Source organism: Vanellus vanellus (genome assembly GCF_965231255.1).
Source record: "Vanellus vanellus genome assembly, chromosome: Z".
In the NCBI taxonomy this organism is placed as follows: domain Eukaryota; kingdom Metazoa; phylum Chordata; class Aves; order Charadriiformes; family Charadriidae; genus Vanellus; species Vanellus vanellus.
In genome coordinates, this window is record NC_138908.1 from 84,693,490 (window position 1) to 84,712,373 (window position 18,884).

Consider the following 18,884-nt stretch of genomic DNA (forward strand, 5'->3'; position numbering starts at 1 on the left):
GTAGAAGTAAATGAACTGAGATATGAGAAAATACATAGTGCCTATCTGAGATCAGGAGATGGAGAGTCTGGAAACGATTACATTTGCTCAGGGAGTCTAAATATATGAGGTCGAACATCAGTATCTCAAAGTAAACAGGGGCAAGATAAAAAGACACTGAGCAAAACTTAAAACTAAATTTCATTCACAGCAATTCATTCTTACCAGACTCTTGCTGGTGAGCTCCAAACATCTAAAAAACCAAGAACAAGTTCCTTGAAATTGCAGTTGCGAATTCTCTAAACTGCCTGTTTTCAAATGACTGCCAACTTCCTCCCTAATCAATTTTACTGAAGTCAGAGGAATTAAATGGGGGCTTCATTCCTCCTTTATTTCTCATACAGAGATGCCACTCAGCAGTTTTTGTGGGGAAAAAGGCATTTAAAAGCATTAAAGTGGGACCATAAAACTGACATGCTTTTCCAGAAGAGGCATACGTCTCGTTTGCGATTTAAAGACCCTCTGACAGTCTTCGCCATTGCAATTACTGTCTCTTCAACTCTGAACACCCCACTGCAGTCAAATTTCAGTGAAAGGATAAACGAAAGCCGGATATGAAGTGGGAGAGAAGCCACTGCAGCAAAACTTCTCTGATGGGGACGGATGCTGAGCTGGACTTCATGGCAAAGTCCATGACCTTGGGAAAGCCATTTAAATGTATTTTATCCTGAAACGGGGGCAGGTTGGTTGACTTCTTGCTGGGATCAGGTGATGTCTGAAAGAGAAGGAAGCCTTGTGATGGTTAGTAGTTCCCTTAACTAGCCTGTGGGCACTCAAGACACCTAATGTGAGTCAAAACAGGCTGACGCTGTCATTGAGGCTGATTATTAAGAAAATTAGGAAAAGAACATCAACCGCGTTCCAAGTATTTAGCATGTGAGGAGCAATGGGCACGCCAGGGTGAGGCTAAGTCTTCCGTCGACCATTGGCAGAGAACTGTTTAGTCCAAAAAAGAAAAAAAAATAAGGAAAGAATGATCAACATCTGATGCCTCAAAGTGATGGTAAATACAAGCACATTTTTATTTAATACCCAAAGTCCCCCGAGCATCTGACAAAAACCACACATGACCCTCAACCCCTGACCCCACTACGCCTTTCCAAAAAATTGAGCTTGGACTTTCTGACCAGTGGCACAGCCAATTTATATAAATTATATAGAGAGAGCAGGCATATATGCAAAGGCTCGCTATAGCCTGGGATCCCAGCAGTCATAAATACTCTACCCGCCCAACAAACTGTCATGCTGCATTGTGTGAAGTTTTAGATAGGATATGCTTTTCACATGACTAATGCAAGAACAATGAAGGCAACATATGTTACGATTTAAACTACAGTCGTCCTTCTTTCTGGTGGGAGAAAACAAGTCCATTTTTGCTGAACACAACCTGAGCATGTTGTTTGTCCAAGGCTTAACCCGACAGTCAGCTAGGTCTGGTAAAAGCCCTATTAATTATTATTTATAAATGGAAACCAGTGATATGCAGGAAATAAGGAAAGAGAATAAGAGGTTGCAATGTGAATTTATATTCATAAATATCAAGTATTTTTTCATGTTCTGGACACATGGTTTACTATTTTAGCTGACTTGTGGGGGCTATCTGGGTACATGCTCTTAGCCCACAACAAATTTAAACTAATGGAGCCTTTTTACTGCTTAGCCTAAGGCTAAACTCTGTTACTTCCCTTTGCCACTAACCAAAAGCATGCAGACAGCCATTACCATAGCTCAGCTGCAATGCGGTAACTCCCCAACCTGTATCAACAACATCATCAGTGGCAACTAAGGGCAATATCAGGGCAACTAAGATGATTAAGGGCTTGGAGCATCTGCCTTATGAGGAAAGGCTGAGAGAGCTGGGACTCTTTAGCCTGGAGAAGAGAAGGCTGAGGGGAGACCTTATTATGGCGTACAAGTATCTAAAGGGTGGGTTGAAGGAGGATGGAGCCAGGCTCTTTTCAATGGTTCCCAGTGACAGGACGAGGGGCAATGGGCACAAGTTAGAACACAGGAAGTTCCGTTCAAATACACGGAAACAGTTCTTTACGGTTCAGGTGACAGAGCACTGGCACAGGCTGCCCAGGGAGGTTGTGGAGTCCCCTTCTCTGGAGATTTTCAAGACCCGCCCGGATGCAGTCCTGAGTAATGTGCTCCGTTAGCAGGGGAGTTGGACTAGATGATCTCTAGCGGTCCCTTCCAACTCTGATAATTCTGTGATTCCGTGATTCTGTGAGTGGCACAAGATGGTGAACCAGGATCGCTTGTGCAAGACGGAAAAGGCAGCAAACCCACCTAGATTAATAGGCTTCTCACATAGCAGAGAGCAGACCCATGGCACTCCATCGCCATGGGATGCCACAGGTGCTAAACGTCTCCTGGAGAGTTTGGACAAGCACGCAAATGAGAAAATTCACTGCAAATTTCTTAACGGACAAAAATGACACCCAGTTCAGGAGATGCCCTGAACTCTGCATAGTAAGACGCAGAGGACTGGGGAAGGATTACACACGCTCATTCAGTTCCTCCTCTTCCTCAGGCACCCAATGATGCTGCTGTTGGAAACAGCTGCTGGGCTCGACAGACCCTTGGTCTGACGCAGTTCTCTTCTTCCTACATCCCAGCCTGTTCTCCTGCCTGAGCCTTAAGCATCAGCTCTGATCTGGTGGGTGGATTTCATTCTCTTAGCACAACCAATCACCGGGGAGCCACAATGCCTCTTGAGGAAAATGTTCTTTTTGTAGACGTTTTAGCTGGTAATGTCTCTGAAAATGAATCTGCAAGTCCATGTTGATTTCGGGTTGCTCTCAGAAGGACGTCCAAACAACCCTTGCAACTGCAGAGATGCCTGTTTGCTGAGCTAAAACTCTAGTGTGTATTTTGATAGCCCTTTCCTTTTCTGCATCTACACTGCAGATTCAAATAATAAGTGTTTTGGTAACAAAAATCAGGTAAAAGCATCTCCCTTACTGCATTCAGTGCTATAAGGGTGATGAGGCACTGGAAAAACTTGCACAGCGAAGTTGTGGAGGCCCCACCCCTGGAGGTGTTCAAGGCCAGGTTGGACGGGGCTTGGAGCAACCTGGGCTGGTGGGAGGTGTCCCTGCCCATGGCAGGGGGGTTGGAACTGGATGGTCTTTAAGGTCCCTTCCAACCCAAACCATTCTATGATTCTGTGATTCTGTATAACATGATACTACAGAGGTTAATCAACTAAACTGTCCCATGTTTTAGGAGTGATAAATACAAGCCCAAAGCTTGCAGTGGCTGGGAATAAACAATCATGTTAGGTGGATATTTGGTTAGGTGGCATTTCCCATATTTCACAACAGACAGAGACTACAATGACATTTCTTTTTCTTTCTTTTTCTTTTTCTTTTTCTTTTTCTTTTTCTTTTTCTTTTTCTTTTTCTTTTTCTTTTTCTTTTTCTTTTTCTTTTTCTTTTTCTTTTTCTTTTTCTTTTTCTTTTTCTTTTTCTTTTTCTTTTTCTTTTTCTTTTTCTTTTTCTTTTTCTTTTAATTTTTCTTATTCTTTTTCTTTTTCTTTTTCTTTTTCTTTTTCTTTTTCTTTTTCTTTTTCTTTTTCTTTTTCTTTTTCTTTTTCTTTTTCTTTTTCTTTTTCTTTTCTTTTTCTTTTTCTTTTTCTTTTTCTTTTTCTTTTTCTTTTTCTTTTTCTTTTTCTTTTTCTTTTTCTTTTTCTTTTTCTTTTTCTTTTTCTTTTTCTTTTTCTTTTTCTTTTTCTTTTTCTTTCTTTTTCTTTTGTTAAGTGGGAGAGTCTGATCTATTATTAATATTGCATGAAATGCAGCCTTCCCCATGTGTCATAACCTAGAGAAGTCAAGATGATGATGGCCAGGATGTGTCCATACTGACACATAACCCCACCCAGCCATGAACCCACTGCCCCAGTATAACCAAGTAACAACTGGGTAGTCCTGCTGCCATTCCTTCCAGGACTTCAGCAAATACTACTGCCCAAACCACCTTGTTTGGTGGGTCTATGGGACCCATCAAGCTTCACCTTTGGGCTGCAGCAAGGGCTTTCCATGAGCGAGCAAGTCACGGTTAATGCAAGATCCTCTCTTTTAGGTGAAGATGGGATGGGATGAGATGTCGTCACAGCAGTGTGAGTGATGCATTTGTTACAAGATGCTGCCTGGTGCCGGAATAACAACACAAATGACTACAACGATGGTAGAGTGCTGCTCTGCTGTTTGTGAAACCAGTTAGGGTGTCCAGCAGCAGGAAACCGTCAGAATCTCTCTCGGCAGGGCACTGCACACTCACCAGCTGATGTAGTGATTTTAATAAAGACAGACACAGATCTTTATTTCTGTCTTCTAAAGCTCACTATGTTATGCCAGGCTGCATTACCCCATGTGTCGGTGTCAGCCTGATAGCATTAAATTGCTAGGAAAGTGCCGTATGGGCCTGTGAAAAAGGTATTGCATTAATAGAGTCGGTGTGTTGGGATAACGGGCTGGATGGCTTTGCTTTGGAGGAGCTATAATTATCTGTGCTGCAGCGCTGGCTGTAAGCTCAGACTGAAGCTGGGGACCCATTAGAGGAGATATTACACCAGCATAGGGGCAGACGGTCTCCTGCGTGAGGGGGGTATGTCTAGACAGGCAAGAAGGCTGCTTTTCCTTGAGTAAAAATGTTGTCCCAACCTCTCCCACTCCCTCAAGTCACCACCCTGACCTTTGTTGTCGTGCCAGATCCGCACTTTGCAGAGATCTCCCAGGCTCAGCATGTCCGAGAAGTTGAATTCATCCATCTGGTTCCTCTCAAACTTGTTAGACTTGTTGGACTCCTTCAGAGCCAGGGTTCCACTGTCCCCATTCTCCCCAAAGAGGATCAAGGACACATTGGCATCAGTACCCGCTCCTGGAAGGAGAGAGCAAGGCACATCATTGTCACAAGTTGACACGCAGCCCGCAATTGCATGGAAATGGAGGCAGCAAAGACAGGCTGGAAGGGCCTGCAGTGATGCTCAGATTTCTCTGGGCGCAGCAAACACATTTCAGTGAATTTGTGCAGAATCCTGCAAGGAGGACACCCCACGGTAGCTAGCAAGCCACCCTTCCAGCCCGTCCCCCAAATACAGCTGGAAGGCTTCGCCCTTGCATTCAAGGTATGGTGACCATGATGACAGCAGTACTAATAGGCAGCAGGAGTATCTGCTCCCGATGGACCACTGTGCATCGCATCACTTAGCAGAGGGTGTCAATGCCATGACTCCTATTTTTTCAAGGTGGCTTGGGAAGAAAAGTGACTTACCCAGCAACATCTAGCAATCTATGAAAGAGCATTATGGAACTTATTTTAATTTTTCTAGCTGCCCTGGTCTTCCCACTGAGACACAGTCCCTTTTCCACACTATGGTCTCCTTATGCCCCTCTCTCCACACACCTCCTCCAACATGTCCTGTTGCACCCAGGACACTTCAGCTGGCATCTGTCTCATACTGGCCTCCCTGTGTTTTATGGCACAGGGATTAGAAAGCAAAATGCAGATCATCAACCAGATGACTACAGCATCTTGTGGCATCTTCCTGTTCCTCAAAATATTGTCCGTGATGTATTTAATGGAAAAAGTCCCAGTTTCTCATACAACAGTTTGCCCCACCAACTCCCACCTCTTCCTATGTACAAGTTAGGAAAAGAATAATTTCTAAGATGATTTTTATCACCTGATATTGAATTTCATATGCCCGTTACCTTCCACATTTTGCCGCAGAAAACAGACATGCTGTCAGTTTACCTGACTTTTGGAGAGTTCAAGGCCAAACCATCACCTGCAGTGGCCTTACGAACATTTTAGCTGAAAGCATTACAAGGTTTTTACCTGGCAGTATTTATAATATGACCAAAATTATTGCTTTTTATTTTTGATGCCATAATAAAAAAGCAGATTCATAGAAAGAAATTTGATTCCACGTGGGCAGACATTCATTGCTGCGGCAGAACAAAAGCCCTTAAACTTTGGAAAATGAAAATGAGATTATCAAACCCAAATCTGACTTACAAAGAAACTCAGCATCTGCTGCCTGCGGTTAGATAGCCCAGCTTTGAAAGATTTAACCGCCTGCCAAGCCATTTCTTACACAAGAGTATCGTAAATCCACTTTGGGCCACACGGATGCTATTTCCCACAGCTCCGTTCACAACACAGTGCAGAGACAAAGTTGAAGGGAATGAAAACTTTTTGAGAAAGCTGCCACTTCTTTGGGATAATTATTTGCATACAGAAATTAGGAATACATCACAACTCTTCTTATAGAAGGACTGAAAAAAAATACTAAAAGAAAAAAAATACTAAAAGAAAAAAAAATAAAAAAAGAGGAGAAAAAGAGTCATATAGAGAAAAGGCAAAGCAACATTTGGTGTCCATGTGAAAAATTGCCTATGTTAAGCTGGGGCTAATTTTCAGCAGTTCCCTGGGAAGGTCTTAAGAAGGAAGAGAAAGCATCAGGGATTCAGGCAGTTCATCTGGCAGTACCTTTTATGACCCTAAATCTTGCTGAGGTGAGGAACAAAGCAAACTGAAGTCCATTTCCTTACAAGGAGCAGGCTCCCAATTAATGCAAGGTCTCAAAAAGCACAGAACCAACTGTTTCTTAGCAAAACCTTCCCTGCAGGAAGAAGCTTATGAAGGCCTCATGCCGTGACATTTCCCTCACGAGCAATTAGCAGGAGGTGGGAAAGAAAAGAACAGAAATTGCTGAATCAATGTACATTTCACCTATTTGGGTCTCTGGGTTTTTGTTGTTGTTGTTGTTGTTAATTCCAGGAAACTGTCAGGCACATTTAGGAACCGTAACAAATTTGACAAATGAAGAGGTGAAGGTACCGTGGTTGCACAAGCCTCAACTGGCAATGACTGCAATAGCTCATGGGTCAGTACTGGGGTCTGCAGCACTGAACTTCATCATCAACACCCTAAACAATGACAGAAAGGACCCTCAGCAGATTTCCGGATAACATTGAATTTGGGGCAGTAACTGACATGATGAATGGCAGAATTCCAACCCAGATGCATCTTGAGAAACTTGAGGACTGGGCAAGCAGAAATCCCATGAAATCCAGTGAGGAGAAATGCAAAGCTCTGCGTCTGGGGTGGAATAAACCCTTCACGTGTACATGCTGGGAAGTTGTAGAAGACGCAGAAGTTATAGCAGTAACATTCATATTCAGGTTGAATCTGAGCTAACAGCAAGTTCTCAGTGTTCAAAGCAAACTGCGTATTTGGCTACATCAGAAGGAGCACAGCCAGCAGCTGAAGCGAAGCTCTTATTCCCTTTGCTCAACACTGAGGAGCCCACACTTAGATCACGTTGCCGGTCTGGGTCCCTGGGTCATGTTGAGACACTGAGGAGGGCTCAGCAGATGGTTGCCAAGATGGACAGGAGCTGGGGCACACAACTGTGAGGAGAGGTCAAGGGAGATGAGCAGGAGCAGATGAAGAAGAACCCCTTGACCACATGGAGGGACAGCAATAACAATGACAGGATCATGTGCTATGGAGATGTCAGACCACACCTCAAGGAGCCATAGCCACAAATTGCTGGGGATGTTCAGGTTTTTCAGGAAAATGGTACAGGTCCGGATCAGGTGCCTGGGGAGGAGGTGGCATCACCATCCCTGGAGGTGTTCAAGACTCAGCTGGTCAGAGTCTTAGCTGATTTGACTTAGCGCTGGCAACCATTCTTTGAGTGGGAAGATGGATGAAATAACCTCCAGAGACACCTTCCAACAAAAGTGTCTATGATTTTATGATCCTTATTGAGCAGCTGCTACATTTTTAAACAAACTGTAGGCTTGAGTCACAGCCTTCTGAGGCCAAAGAATGTCCTTCTTTTGACTTAACAGAGACTTGGATAAGGCACTAGGAACTGACATCAATTCTCCTAAATTATGTAGTTTGTAGGCTGTAGTTGATCTGACAACATATTCATTAATTGTATAACAGCAGAGATAAAAACCTCCTGCTTCCTTAATACTGAAAAATGAGAAAGCAGCCTTTATTCTTTCTCCATCTTTATTGCATTACCGTGTATATGATGCCTGCTTATAGAGTACAGAAAGTACTCTGTGGTGAAGCCTCTCTATGTTACATGATCATCCAAGTCGAATGACTTCTGGAAAGACAAACTGTCACTCAAAGGTTTCTTTGAGAGAAGAAGTGAGACAAGACTGTTGTTAAATATATGTATATGATGGGGAGGAAATGACTGCTGCTTTCTAGTTCACTGCAGGACATTTTTTGTGGGATTAATTTTCCCTAACTTTAGCCATCTAGCCTAAGTTAATTGTGCTGGGTCTGTCTGAAGCTGATGAAGACAGAGTGACAGGGATCCTCCAGAGGATGATCTAGACCACCCATTAAGACTCCTTTACCAGGTGAATTGACCAGAGACAGTCTCGACTAAAGAGAGTCAAGACCACATGGATAATATTTTTGAGAGTGACAAATAGGTGAGATGAATCCTACCCTACATTTTCTTTGTTTGTTTGTTTCAATGCCTCTGGCGCACTGGAAAGCTGAAAGCTATTGCAGAGAGAAACTTTATACCTGGAAACAAACACGTCTGATGCTGTTCACTGTGGAGCATTGCTATTCCCAGACAATGTCAGTGTGGCAGGAGGTGATATAACATGTTTAAACTAACCACCAAGGATAAAACGTCTTTTTTCCTGAACTGGTCCAACCAGGAGTAATCGTGGAATACATAATGATCAAAGGGGGTAGATGGTTCATGACTTGTATCCTCTTTAGATAAGCTAGATAAAGTTCAGCATTATGTCAGTGTGCTGTGTGATCTAATCATACACAGACTCTCTGAAACCTCTCTGTAATCTGCTCTTTCCTACTGGTTGTCGCTGTTCATAATGAAATAAAATGTTTCATCATTAATACTCATCATCCTTCATTCAATGGGAAGGGCAGATCTGTCTGCTGTTGCTGTCATCTTCTATTCTCCTCTCGTTTCTATTTCCACCGCCTTTGTGAGTTAGGGTTGGATTTCACAAAAAGGTCACAGAAAGATCTACCATTATACGAGATGGATTGCCAGATACATAAACAAATCCTCCTTTCCCTCTTTTGTTTTTTGTATTTCACTACATATTTTTCAGACAAGCAGCAGACAGAGCAGATAGATAAAAAATGGTGAGGTGGGACAAAGACACTCTGCCAGGAGAATTTTGATATTCTCAGATCAAACCTCACAAGCTGCATAAATCACCACTGGTAAATCCAGGGAAAAAAAAAAAAAAAAAAAAAAAAAAAGAAAAAAGGAAAAAGAAAGAGAGGTAGAGATCAGGAGGTGATTATGTCTACTGGTGTGGCAGAATCCCCTTTGAGGGTCAACATTTCACACAAGGTGTCTGCATGATAATGTCTAACTTGCCCCATCTTGGCACGAGGTAGCCTGTATGTGGTTGCAGATTTCATTCAGCAGCCTGACAGAAGTTCTCATGAAAAGAGGCAGTGATCCCAGGAAATGACATAGAAATCCCATTTCTTGGCTCTTGAAGCTCTGCAGCTTTATACTCTGTTCCACCTCTTCTATCTGCTGTGCATTTAGGGATGGTTTTTCATGGCCTGAGATAAATGGTCTCAAAACACTTTGAAAAGGAGAGCGAATTATTGCTCCTCTCTTTGGCCAAAGTAGATAGTGCTGACTGAAAACCTGGAGCCCACCATCTTTGCCCATAGCTTTTTTTTCCATCCTATGTGGATGGACCTGACCTGACCAAAACCAAAAAGCGGGGTCCTGACCACTGCAACATGGTCTGGCAATAGCTTCTGTTAAGGTGTCTTCGGAGGGAGAAGAGAGCAGACAGATCTAGGCTTTGTGTCTAAATATTTTATGTCCAGTGCTCAAATGCGGATGAATCCCACAGCATAACAGTCATGATGAACAGCCAGCCAAAATGGAAGTCTTCTAGCAGAGTAGGGCTAAATTAAGGGTTTTTTTTTAAACATGATTTCAAATTAAGCAGGAGATGTTTCCCATTGTTAAAAATCAAACTTCATATTAGAAAAGTCATAAAATATCCACCATGGACTTGCCTCCAACATCACTGGTTTTAACCTGGAGAGTGTATGTTGTGTCCTCCATCATCTGCTCATCATTTATCACGGCTGGCATCTCACACACAAGACTTCCTTTGGGGTTTTTCAGCCTTGACAGCCATTCACCATAGGTAAATGTGGCCACTTCTTGATTAGTTAGGTTCTTCAGAATGATCTGTGAAGAGCCGAAATAAGGGAAAAAAGTTCAGCTAAGCTTTAACTACCATTTGAACGACAGCAAAGATCGAACTTACAAAGTGCACCGTGTGGTAGGACGTGGGTAGAGCTTGGTCATAGATGCAAAACCTGTACTGAGCACTTCTGGGCTACACTGAGCTCTCTGCTATGGACATTATTGGCTGTGGTGACTTATCCTGAGAAATGGTTTTCATAATATTGGGCCTTTTCATGCATGAAGTAAAGCATAGGAAGAAATTTGCTCCTCTGACATAAGCTACGTACAAAGCTCATCTCTAACAGAGTCAGACCTTTCCTGGAAGACAGTATGGAATTAAGTCTAAAGAAGAAGTGACAGAGAGTTATTGAAAACCTCACCTCCTTGAAGTACACAGTATATTTCTTTTGCCTGCCTCCTCTGCGCAAACACACGGCAATCATTGTAGAGATATGCAAACCAACCCCAAACAAGTCAAAGCAATGCACAAGATAAAATTAGGCCAGCAAAACTTAATGCTTCACACTCTTCTCTGTCTGGGAAAAGGTGACAGAACAAACAGTATGCAACAGATATTAGTCACACTAATGTGTCACGGGAAGGAGTTCAGATGCTGTGGTGATAAGAACAGAATAGGAAACTATCTAGAACAAGCCAGCGAGTTACTCCAACAAACACCTAACAAAATACCCACCTTTACATGTTCTTCTGTTGAACGTGGGCTCAGTTGGAGCACAACTCTACTGGGAGAAAGGCATTACACTTGCCTACAGCAAAAACCTAGCAGTGAATTCTCACTAAACTGGGGGAGTTGGAGGGCAGGGAGGAGACAGGGCTGCAAATTGCCATTTTTGTCACCATTTAGCAGAAAAAGAGACCATACCTGAGTGCAGTGCATGAAGAAGCAGTGTGTTGCAAAGCACATCTCTCCAAAGGCCATGGAAACATGAGCCCAAATGCATCAGAGAAGTGTGACATGATTTTAGGAAGAAACGAATCATGGAGTCCTGGAAAACGTTAAGTTAAAAGGGACGTCTGGAGGTGTCTCATGCTCCAAGCAGGGTTAACTGCAAGGCCATGTCCAACTGAGTTTTGAAAATCTTCAAGGCTGGAGGTTCCCCCAGCACTGCGGGCCTCCATCCAAGGCACGCATCACTCTCATTGGGAAGATTTTTTTCCTTTTATCTGATCGGGATTTTCCTTTTTGCCATTTGTATCCATTGCCTCATGCCCTTTCACTGTTCACCTCTGAGAAGAGACTGGATTGTGGTGGTGTATCTCTGTAACCTCACTTTAAGCAGCAGAAGGCTGCAATTAGATTCCCCCTTTTAGCCTATTCTTCTCAAGGCTTAAAAACTCCATTTACCTTCACCTTTCCTAGTACGCCATGTGCCTCAGCCCTTTGACTATCTTAGTGACCTTCCGCTGCACTCTGATATATCAGCCTAAGAAACTTATAAAACTTATCTTGAGATAAAATGTGCTCAAATTCTGTCCTCAAACTTTACTTGTCCCAGTTCTTGCACTTCCGTTGACCCCAACCAAGCTTTGCTGGAGCCTTTAGCAGTTCAAAAGAAGAATGTTGCTCCAGGTTATAAAAAATGATTTTAAAGAGGGCAGTAGCCACAGCGAAGCTGAAGCATTGCCCGTGGTATTTGTGCGTTGTACTGTTCTTTGGGTAGGACACTCTTCTGGGGTTTTCTCTCTGCCTGATGTTAAACAGGGATCTGTAACACAGCACCTTCATCCCAGAGGTACGGGACATTTTGGGCTGTTGAAGCTGTCCCACTTTTCTAAAAAGCTGCTGATTCACAGCCAGTGACACTATTACTTTATGGTCAGAGCAGTTTTGCTCTGTGAGTCAAGATGTGTTGAATCACATCCTTGCTTTGAGCCAAGCAGAAATCAGGTCTCCTCCACCCCAGCTGATGCCTTCTCTGCTGCGACACACACCAGAAGGGAGTCTCCTCGCTCAAGGATGCATGAATGATGTCTACATCCTCTCATGAGTCCAACTTAGAAAATTGTCTTCCGCTAAAATTTACAAATTCGAATCGTGAATAATCTCAGGTTGACTGAAAAATGCCCTTTTTCCCCTCTTGGTGCATAAACTCTGCTGAAAAATGTTCAGCCAGCCCTACCCCTGCCCTGCTCGGGAACGACAGCGACACTGTTAGCAGCAAAATGTCCTGAGCAAAGCTTGCAGGGAAATGTCAGGAAAGCAGCGGGGGGTAGAAGCAGATTAGAGTTGCCAGCTGGAGAGCACCAGCAGACAGAGAGATCAGACCTCTCACAAATAGCCAGCCCATGCCCAACGCTCCAGATGCTGTCTGGGAAAAACTCTCTGGCTACTAAAACCGGTGGAGCAAAATGTCTTCTCTTTCCATCCCCAACCCCTCACCCAGGATGAGTGATTTCATCCGTACGCAGCTTCATGTAAGCGGTTAACCCGGACAGAGCGAGCAGCCTCTGCTAGCTCATCCTGGGGTGGTGCTCCAGAGTGGAGGAGACAGGAGGAAAACAGTCATTTTATGAGTTTCGTTTGCTCGGGGGAGATCCCAGCAAGGCACATGGAGGCAGCAGGAAACCTGTGGCAAACACAAGGTGGGCACGTTGCATACCTTACCTCACCTGAACCACCTAGACACCAGGCATCAAGCCCCAGCACATCGTGTTGGCCCTCCCTACAGAACCACAGAATGGTCAGGGTTGGAAGGGACCTCTGGAGATCATCTAGTCCAACCCCCTGCCAGAGCAGGGTCACCTACAGCAGGTCAGTGGTCAGAGCTGGGTACCACCAGGGAAGCAACGCATCCCACCCAAGCTGAGGCCAGGTAAACGCCATTCAAGGCATAACTCCCTCTCTCGGATCTATCTCTCCACTGACTACAGAGGAGGCCTAAATAGATCGATAAAAGAGGTTAAAACCAAACATAGATTTTTCAATAACTAAAATAGCACAAAATTAATCCCATCCTACAAGGAGAGGTTTGTGGCTGTCGCACACACACAGGATAATGCAGTATTTTTGATTTGGACCATGAGGGTCAGGAAAGTCATCTCAAGGAGCTGAGCTGAGGCTATTTTTGTTTTCTGTCTGTTCCTCTCAGAAAAATTAGCTACTGCTTGCCAATGAGACCGCTGCTTTACATTGCACCTAAACTATTTTTATAGGATACCTAGAACTTGCTGTGGACATCCCGCGTGCTTTTAAGCTCAAATTTTATCACTAATTATGCACAGGTTTTAACGGGGTAGTAGAACACCTATAGAAATGAAAAGGAAGTGGGAGCAGTACGTATGAATAAAATGTTGATAATTTGCTTTGTAGCCGAGCAAATATCATAGCTGACAGGAACTTCAAGCCGGCAACTCGAAATTAATTGTGTGCTGTACGCTGCCACAGAAAGGTTTGACGCCTCCGATCATTTTATTTACCTCAACCCAGCCGCAGCGTAAAACACGCTCCGCAGGGGCTCACACCCCACTAACAACAAAATACACAGGTCCTGGATTTCATCTTTAAAGATTCAACCACAGGTTTTTATGACTCTGTTGGATGTCATTAGCCTTCGCTTAAAAACAGGGTCCTCTAGTTGTAAAACGAAAAGGCTTTGCTCTGTTGCAAAGAACAACACTCAGCTTCAGTTGTAATGAATTGTCTCAAATTCTCTTCATCTTCTTCATATAAAGGAAAAAGAACTGAATAAAGACCAAGTCCCACATTCAGGATTATTTGTGACGTTTGAATGCAATGCAATTAGTGCTTCATTAAGACAGCTTCTTATCTGCCTGGCTTTGACAGCACAAAGTAACATTAAAATTCTGAGGGAAGCAACTCTGCCGAATTCAACAGCTTTACCATTCCCGTTATTTCACTCACAGGGCTCTCGTCCCTTCTTATTTCTGGCTTTTCAACTTTGCATCTGAGACACTGGGCAGCAGGTGAAACCCTCATGCGGACTGAGGAACCCATCATCCCAGGAGGTTTCCAAAGCACACATTTAGATGTTTCCTAATTAGAAGTCACGCTTTTTCTACACCAAGGGTGGTGAGACACTGGCCCAGGTTGCCCAGAGAGGTGGGAGATGCCCCATCCCTGGAAACATTCCAGGTCAGGTTGGACGGGGCTCTGAGCAACCTGGTCTAGTTGAAGATGTCCCTGCTTGTGGCATGGGGGTTGGACTAGATGGCCTTTGAAGGTCCCTTCCAACCCAAACCTTTCTGTGATTCTATGATTCTATGATTCTGTTCTCTGATTTTTCAGAAACACAGAGCAGTGATGTGGTAGTGCAATGTGGAAGAACATGAGATTCAGCATTAGGTCAGAGGAAAATACCCAAACTCTGTGTATCTCCCAGCAATGGTGAGATCAGAAAGTGTTGCTCAGTTTTAGAGAGCTTTCGGTATGTCTTTCTGTGCACAGCAGTAATCAATAATATTCATTCTGGCCCAACACATCACTAACCAAGTTTTGTTCCTTCTAGAGGATTAAGTATCAGCATTTAAAACTTAATGCCACTTTTGGTGTAGTTTGAATCTTTGGCACCAAGTTCATTACTTCACTGAGATACTGAATGAAATCTCAATGTATTTTATCTACACAGAAAAAAAAAAAAAAAAGACTACTTCCCTGCTTGTAAATTGAATCTTTTGGCTGTGTACAACATCATTGATAATTCATGCATTTTAATTGGTATTTATGCACTTCTATTTCTGGTAAACTAAAAGCAGTATAAATTATGACCAGCAACATTTTACAATAAGACCAAAGAGATTTAAAAAGATCATATATTGTTATTTTAATTGAACAAGAAAACTGAGAATATCCTGTAGATAAATGAAGCAACAAATGGTTAATTACGGGGCTGATGGCTTAATCTAGCTTCTCATTTCACTGTGCTAGTTAGCGCTAACTGTGAACCATCTGTCTGAGAGTTTAGCACTACCCCCACAAGTATTTCATTATGCAGTTTTAATATGCACTTTTGACAGAAATGGAAATGGGCTCAGATCAGTTTTCGTGTCACACCAGGCTACGTAAGTTTTCAAGGCTGGAATACAAATCAGAGAACACAAATCCTTCCCCCTCCCCTTCCAGAGCACTCCTGTCCTCACTCCCTGCCTGGGAATGCAAACACTCTGTTTACCTTTGCAGGGAAGGTGGGAAAGAAAACTAATATATAAAATTCTCTGCGTGTCACTGGAGCTTGAAGATCCTCCGTGCTCTGTTTCTCTAAGAAAAATAGAAACTACGGGTGCAATTTTCAAAAGCTTCTAAAATCCTGGTCTCACAGTTGCGTGCATAGTCTGCCTGTTGCTTCTGTTGAGACATAAAAGGGCTATAAGCTCACCAGACGGGTCCACATGAGAGTCCTTTTTGTCTACTTCTCTGGGAAAGCCTTGCTTTGGGTGGGACAGTCCCGCAGGCTGGACGACTGGACACAGCTGGGAACGGGAAGATGGGAAGGTGCTACCTGCCACTAGAGATGCCGCTGTCCTTTGCCTTTGAGCTATTGCTAATTCACGACTGCAAGATCTGGAACATCTCCGGATGAATAAGCTTTATTTGATTTCATCTTATACGAACGTGATTTATAAAACTCGGGAAGGTACCGGGGACGTGGCAGAGGGAGTTTGACCAAGATAACTGAATCAAATCAGAGAACAGATTGAGTTATTCCTTAGGCACAGAGAGAAAAATGATGTGTCTGTGGCATATATTCAGAAGATATATGTTGGAGGTCTAATGCTTTGGAAAGCTGCACAAGAGTTGCTGAGGAAAAACTTAGAAGTGACAATGCTCAAGTACAAAAAGGCGTTGCACCAGACAACACTTTTTAGACCATGCCAATGGAGGTGAAGAGCAGTTCATCACTTCACTGGAAACTGGTGGCCACCTAGGACCAGTGTTTACAAACACATTATTCATGAGAAAATGAAGGACAGCTTCAGACTAGTCAAAAGGGATAAAGGACCCAATAAAAACTCGTGCACTATTCTTTCTGACCATGGGTTAACCTATTCTCATTAAAAAGTCAATCCAGAAATCCATCAGGATATCTACTGCAGAAAAAAAAAGCTAAATAAACATGTAAGTGGTGTGTTCTCCCTTAAAGACATCTAATGGTGTGGAGTCAGCACATCACTCCATCTCTATCTTAGAAATATAATTATAGGGACAAATAACAAGCAAATTTCATTTCACTGCCCAAATATAAGTGATGTTTATGTGGAGCTGGTGGTTCAGTAGGAAAGATAAAGGCAAGCACTGTGCTTTTCTGTGAGATAGGACACCAGGGAAAAATACAATCAACAGAAGCAGTGGGAGACGTTTTGCATACTGTATTCAAAATGGAAGAAGAAAACAACACCTTACTTGTATGAAGAAGAAAAGAAAGAAATCTGCCTGATGGTGATGCTTCACCTGAAAGAATGGATTATTTGAAAATGTCCCACCCAGCCCAGGCCCACAGTAGCTGTCCCTGCCCAGCAGAGGGGGATCCACTCTCCCATGGGGTGAGAGCATAGCAGGGATCTGCAGGAGCTGAGGGTACATCCCGGGGACTAGAAAATATTGCAGGTGCCCTGGGTATCAAGCCAAGGCAGGGAAGGAGAGTGAGATCTAACAGCAGAGACTGTGGTAAAGCTTTACGACACAGTTTTTGCCCTTGCTCTCTTCTTTTTTGACTCAATTACTGCAGGAAAAACCCATAAGAAACCAAATGGAAAGAGGCAGGCAATGAAAAAAAATGAGTCATAGAATCATAGGATAGAATGCGGAATGGTTTGGGTTGGAAGGGGCCTTCAAAGGCCATCTAGTCCAACCCCCATGCCACAAGCAGGGACATCTTCAACTAGACCAGGTTGCTCAGAGTCCCATCAACCTGATCTGGAATGTTTCCAGGGATGGGGCATCTCCTACCTCTCTGGGCAACCTGGGCCTGTGCCTCACCATCCTCAGTGTAAACAATTTCTTCCTTCTGTCTAGTCTAAGTCTTCCCTCTTTTAGATTAAAGCCATTACCCCCTGTCCTATCGCAACAGGCCCTGCCTTCCTCCTCTTTCTCAAGGGCTGAGAGTCTTCAACACAAGCAGGTTGCAAAGAGATATGTAACATGAAGTGCATTACCCTTTCCAGGAACCAGTGCGGGCGAGTCCCCTTCCCATCCGTCCGGATCCTCATCTTCCTGAGGGGTGCGATATCAGCAATCTCCATAATGAAACTGTCCTCTTGGCCTCGCTCAAACCTGGGGAGGTTGAAAGACCAAGGAGGTTTCCCGCTGCTTTACAGCATCGCTGCGTCTCCATCCCCTGTCCATGCTGCAACTCGCACCTTGCCAACAGCCTCAAATTAAAAGTTTATGAGCGCACTTTATTGGCCTCGAGTTTTCCCGTCCTGCAATCACTAGCTACCGTGTTTTTGGCAAGACACCTCGGTGTAGATTTGACAGGGATTCCTCCTCCCCTGGAAAATCAAGCCCGTACAAGGCACCTGGAGTCGTTCCAGGCAGCCTGTAGCATACATTATCACTCTGTTTGTAACCGGAACAATAGACGCTCACAGTCAGGTCTCTGCACATCGCCTTCCTCCTGGCGTCTGCCCACGTGCCTGCCCTTAGCCCGTCCCAACTAAAAGGCAAAGCAATTTTGCTTAATCTTCTTTCGCTAAGACGCCACACGCAACTTCTCGTTTGCGGCGGTGATAGGCAGTAGCTGCAGTTCAGCCAAATACGGTAACCTGATTGCAAGTCGGAGCCCAACGCCTGAGTTTAGTGAGTGCGGGAAAACTGTGTTAGAAAGGAGCCAAAGCCGACCGCCCCACACTCCCCTCCTGAGTTTGGGGGATTCGGATTTGCAAATGAGCTCAGTCTCTGCTAAGACCCAGGATAGGTTTGTGTAACATCGCACGAAAGATCTTTCCCTACGCCGCGCTGCTGTATATAGGCAGAAGGATGTGTAGGAACTGCTCATCCAAAGCAATCAGCAGAAAGCAGGAAAAGGGGAAAAACTAACATATGCTTCTTGAAAAGACATTACACTGGCTAGGACCGCAGCTACCTTGCTTCCCTCAGCATCAACGGTGCTCGGAAGAAAGCCTCACTCTAGCGCAAGCGCTGTCTCGGGCTCAATATTACTCTATTTACAGCAAGTGTTTCTTCTAGGTTTGTCCCCAAAATGCTCTGGCAGACCTGCTGTGGGCTTGGAGATAGAAATCCAACCCGTGCTAAGTAGAAGGGCAGCCAAATCCAGGGGGTCTAACAAACATCACCGTGACCGCTCTGCTGCTGAGGTTCCTCCTTCACGCAGACTTCTCCTTGTGAGTTACCTGAGTCTGCTGAGAGGTTTGGAGAGAGCTCTGCAAACTGTGGGCTCTACCATAATATAGACAAACCAAAACGATGACATCTCATTCCTGGCAATGCACTTTGCCTCCTACAGCTGTGCAGTGCCAGGATCTGGAGAAAAAAAACCATTTCTTTACCAACCTCTGCTCAGATTACACCCTGCAGCTTGAATGTGATTATCCTCACACCATTATCTGAGCCTGCATAGCTGCAGATGTTAGCAACGGGGATTGGCTCAAGCCTCTC

General features: G+C 44.0%; 1 protein-coding gene across 1 annotated transcript in view; it reads right to left on the minus strand.

Moving 5' to 3' along the window:
* The window catches only part of LOXHD1 (lipoxygenase homology PLAT domains 1), a gene marked incomplete at both ends in the record, with an annotated part of 152,507 nt that overhangs the window by 15,305 nt on the left and 118,318 nt on the right, over positions 1–18,884 (minus strand). The window contains 3 exons of the mRNA XM_082498034.1: positions 4,738–4,923; positions 10,114–10,291; positions 17,423–17,540. Of these exons, the coding sequence (XP_082354160.1) occupies positions 4,738–4,923; positions 10,114–10,291; positions 17,423–17,540 (482 nt within the window). The remainder of the gene's footprint in view (positions 1–4,737; positions 4,924–10,113; positions 10,292–17,422; positions 17,541–18,884) is intronic.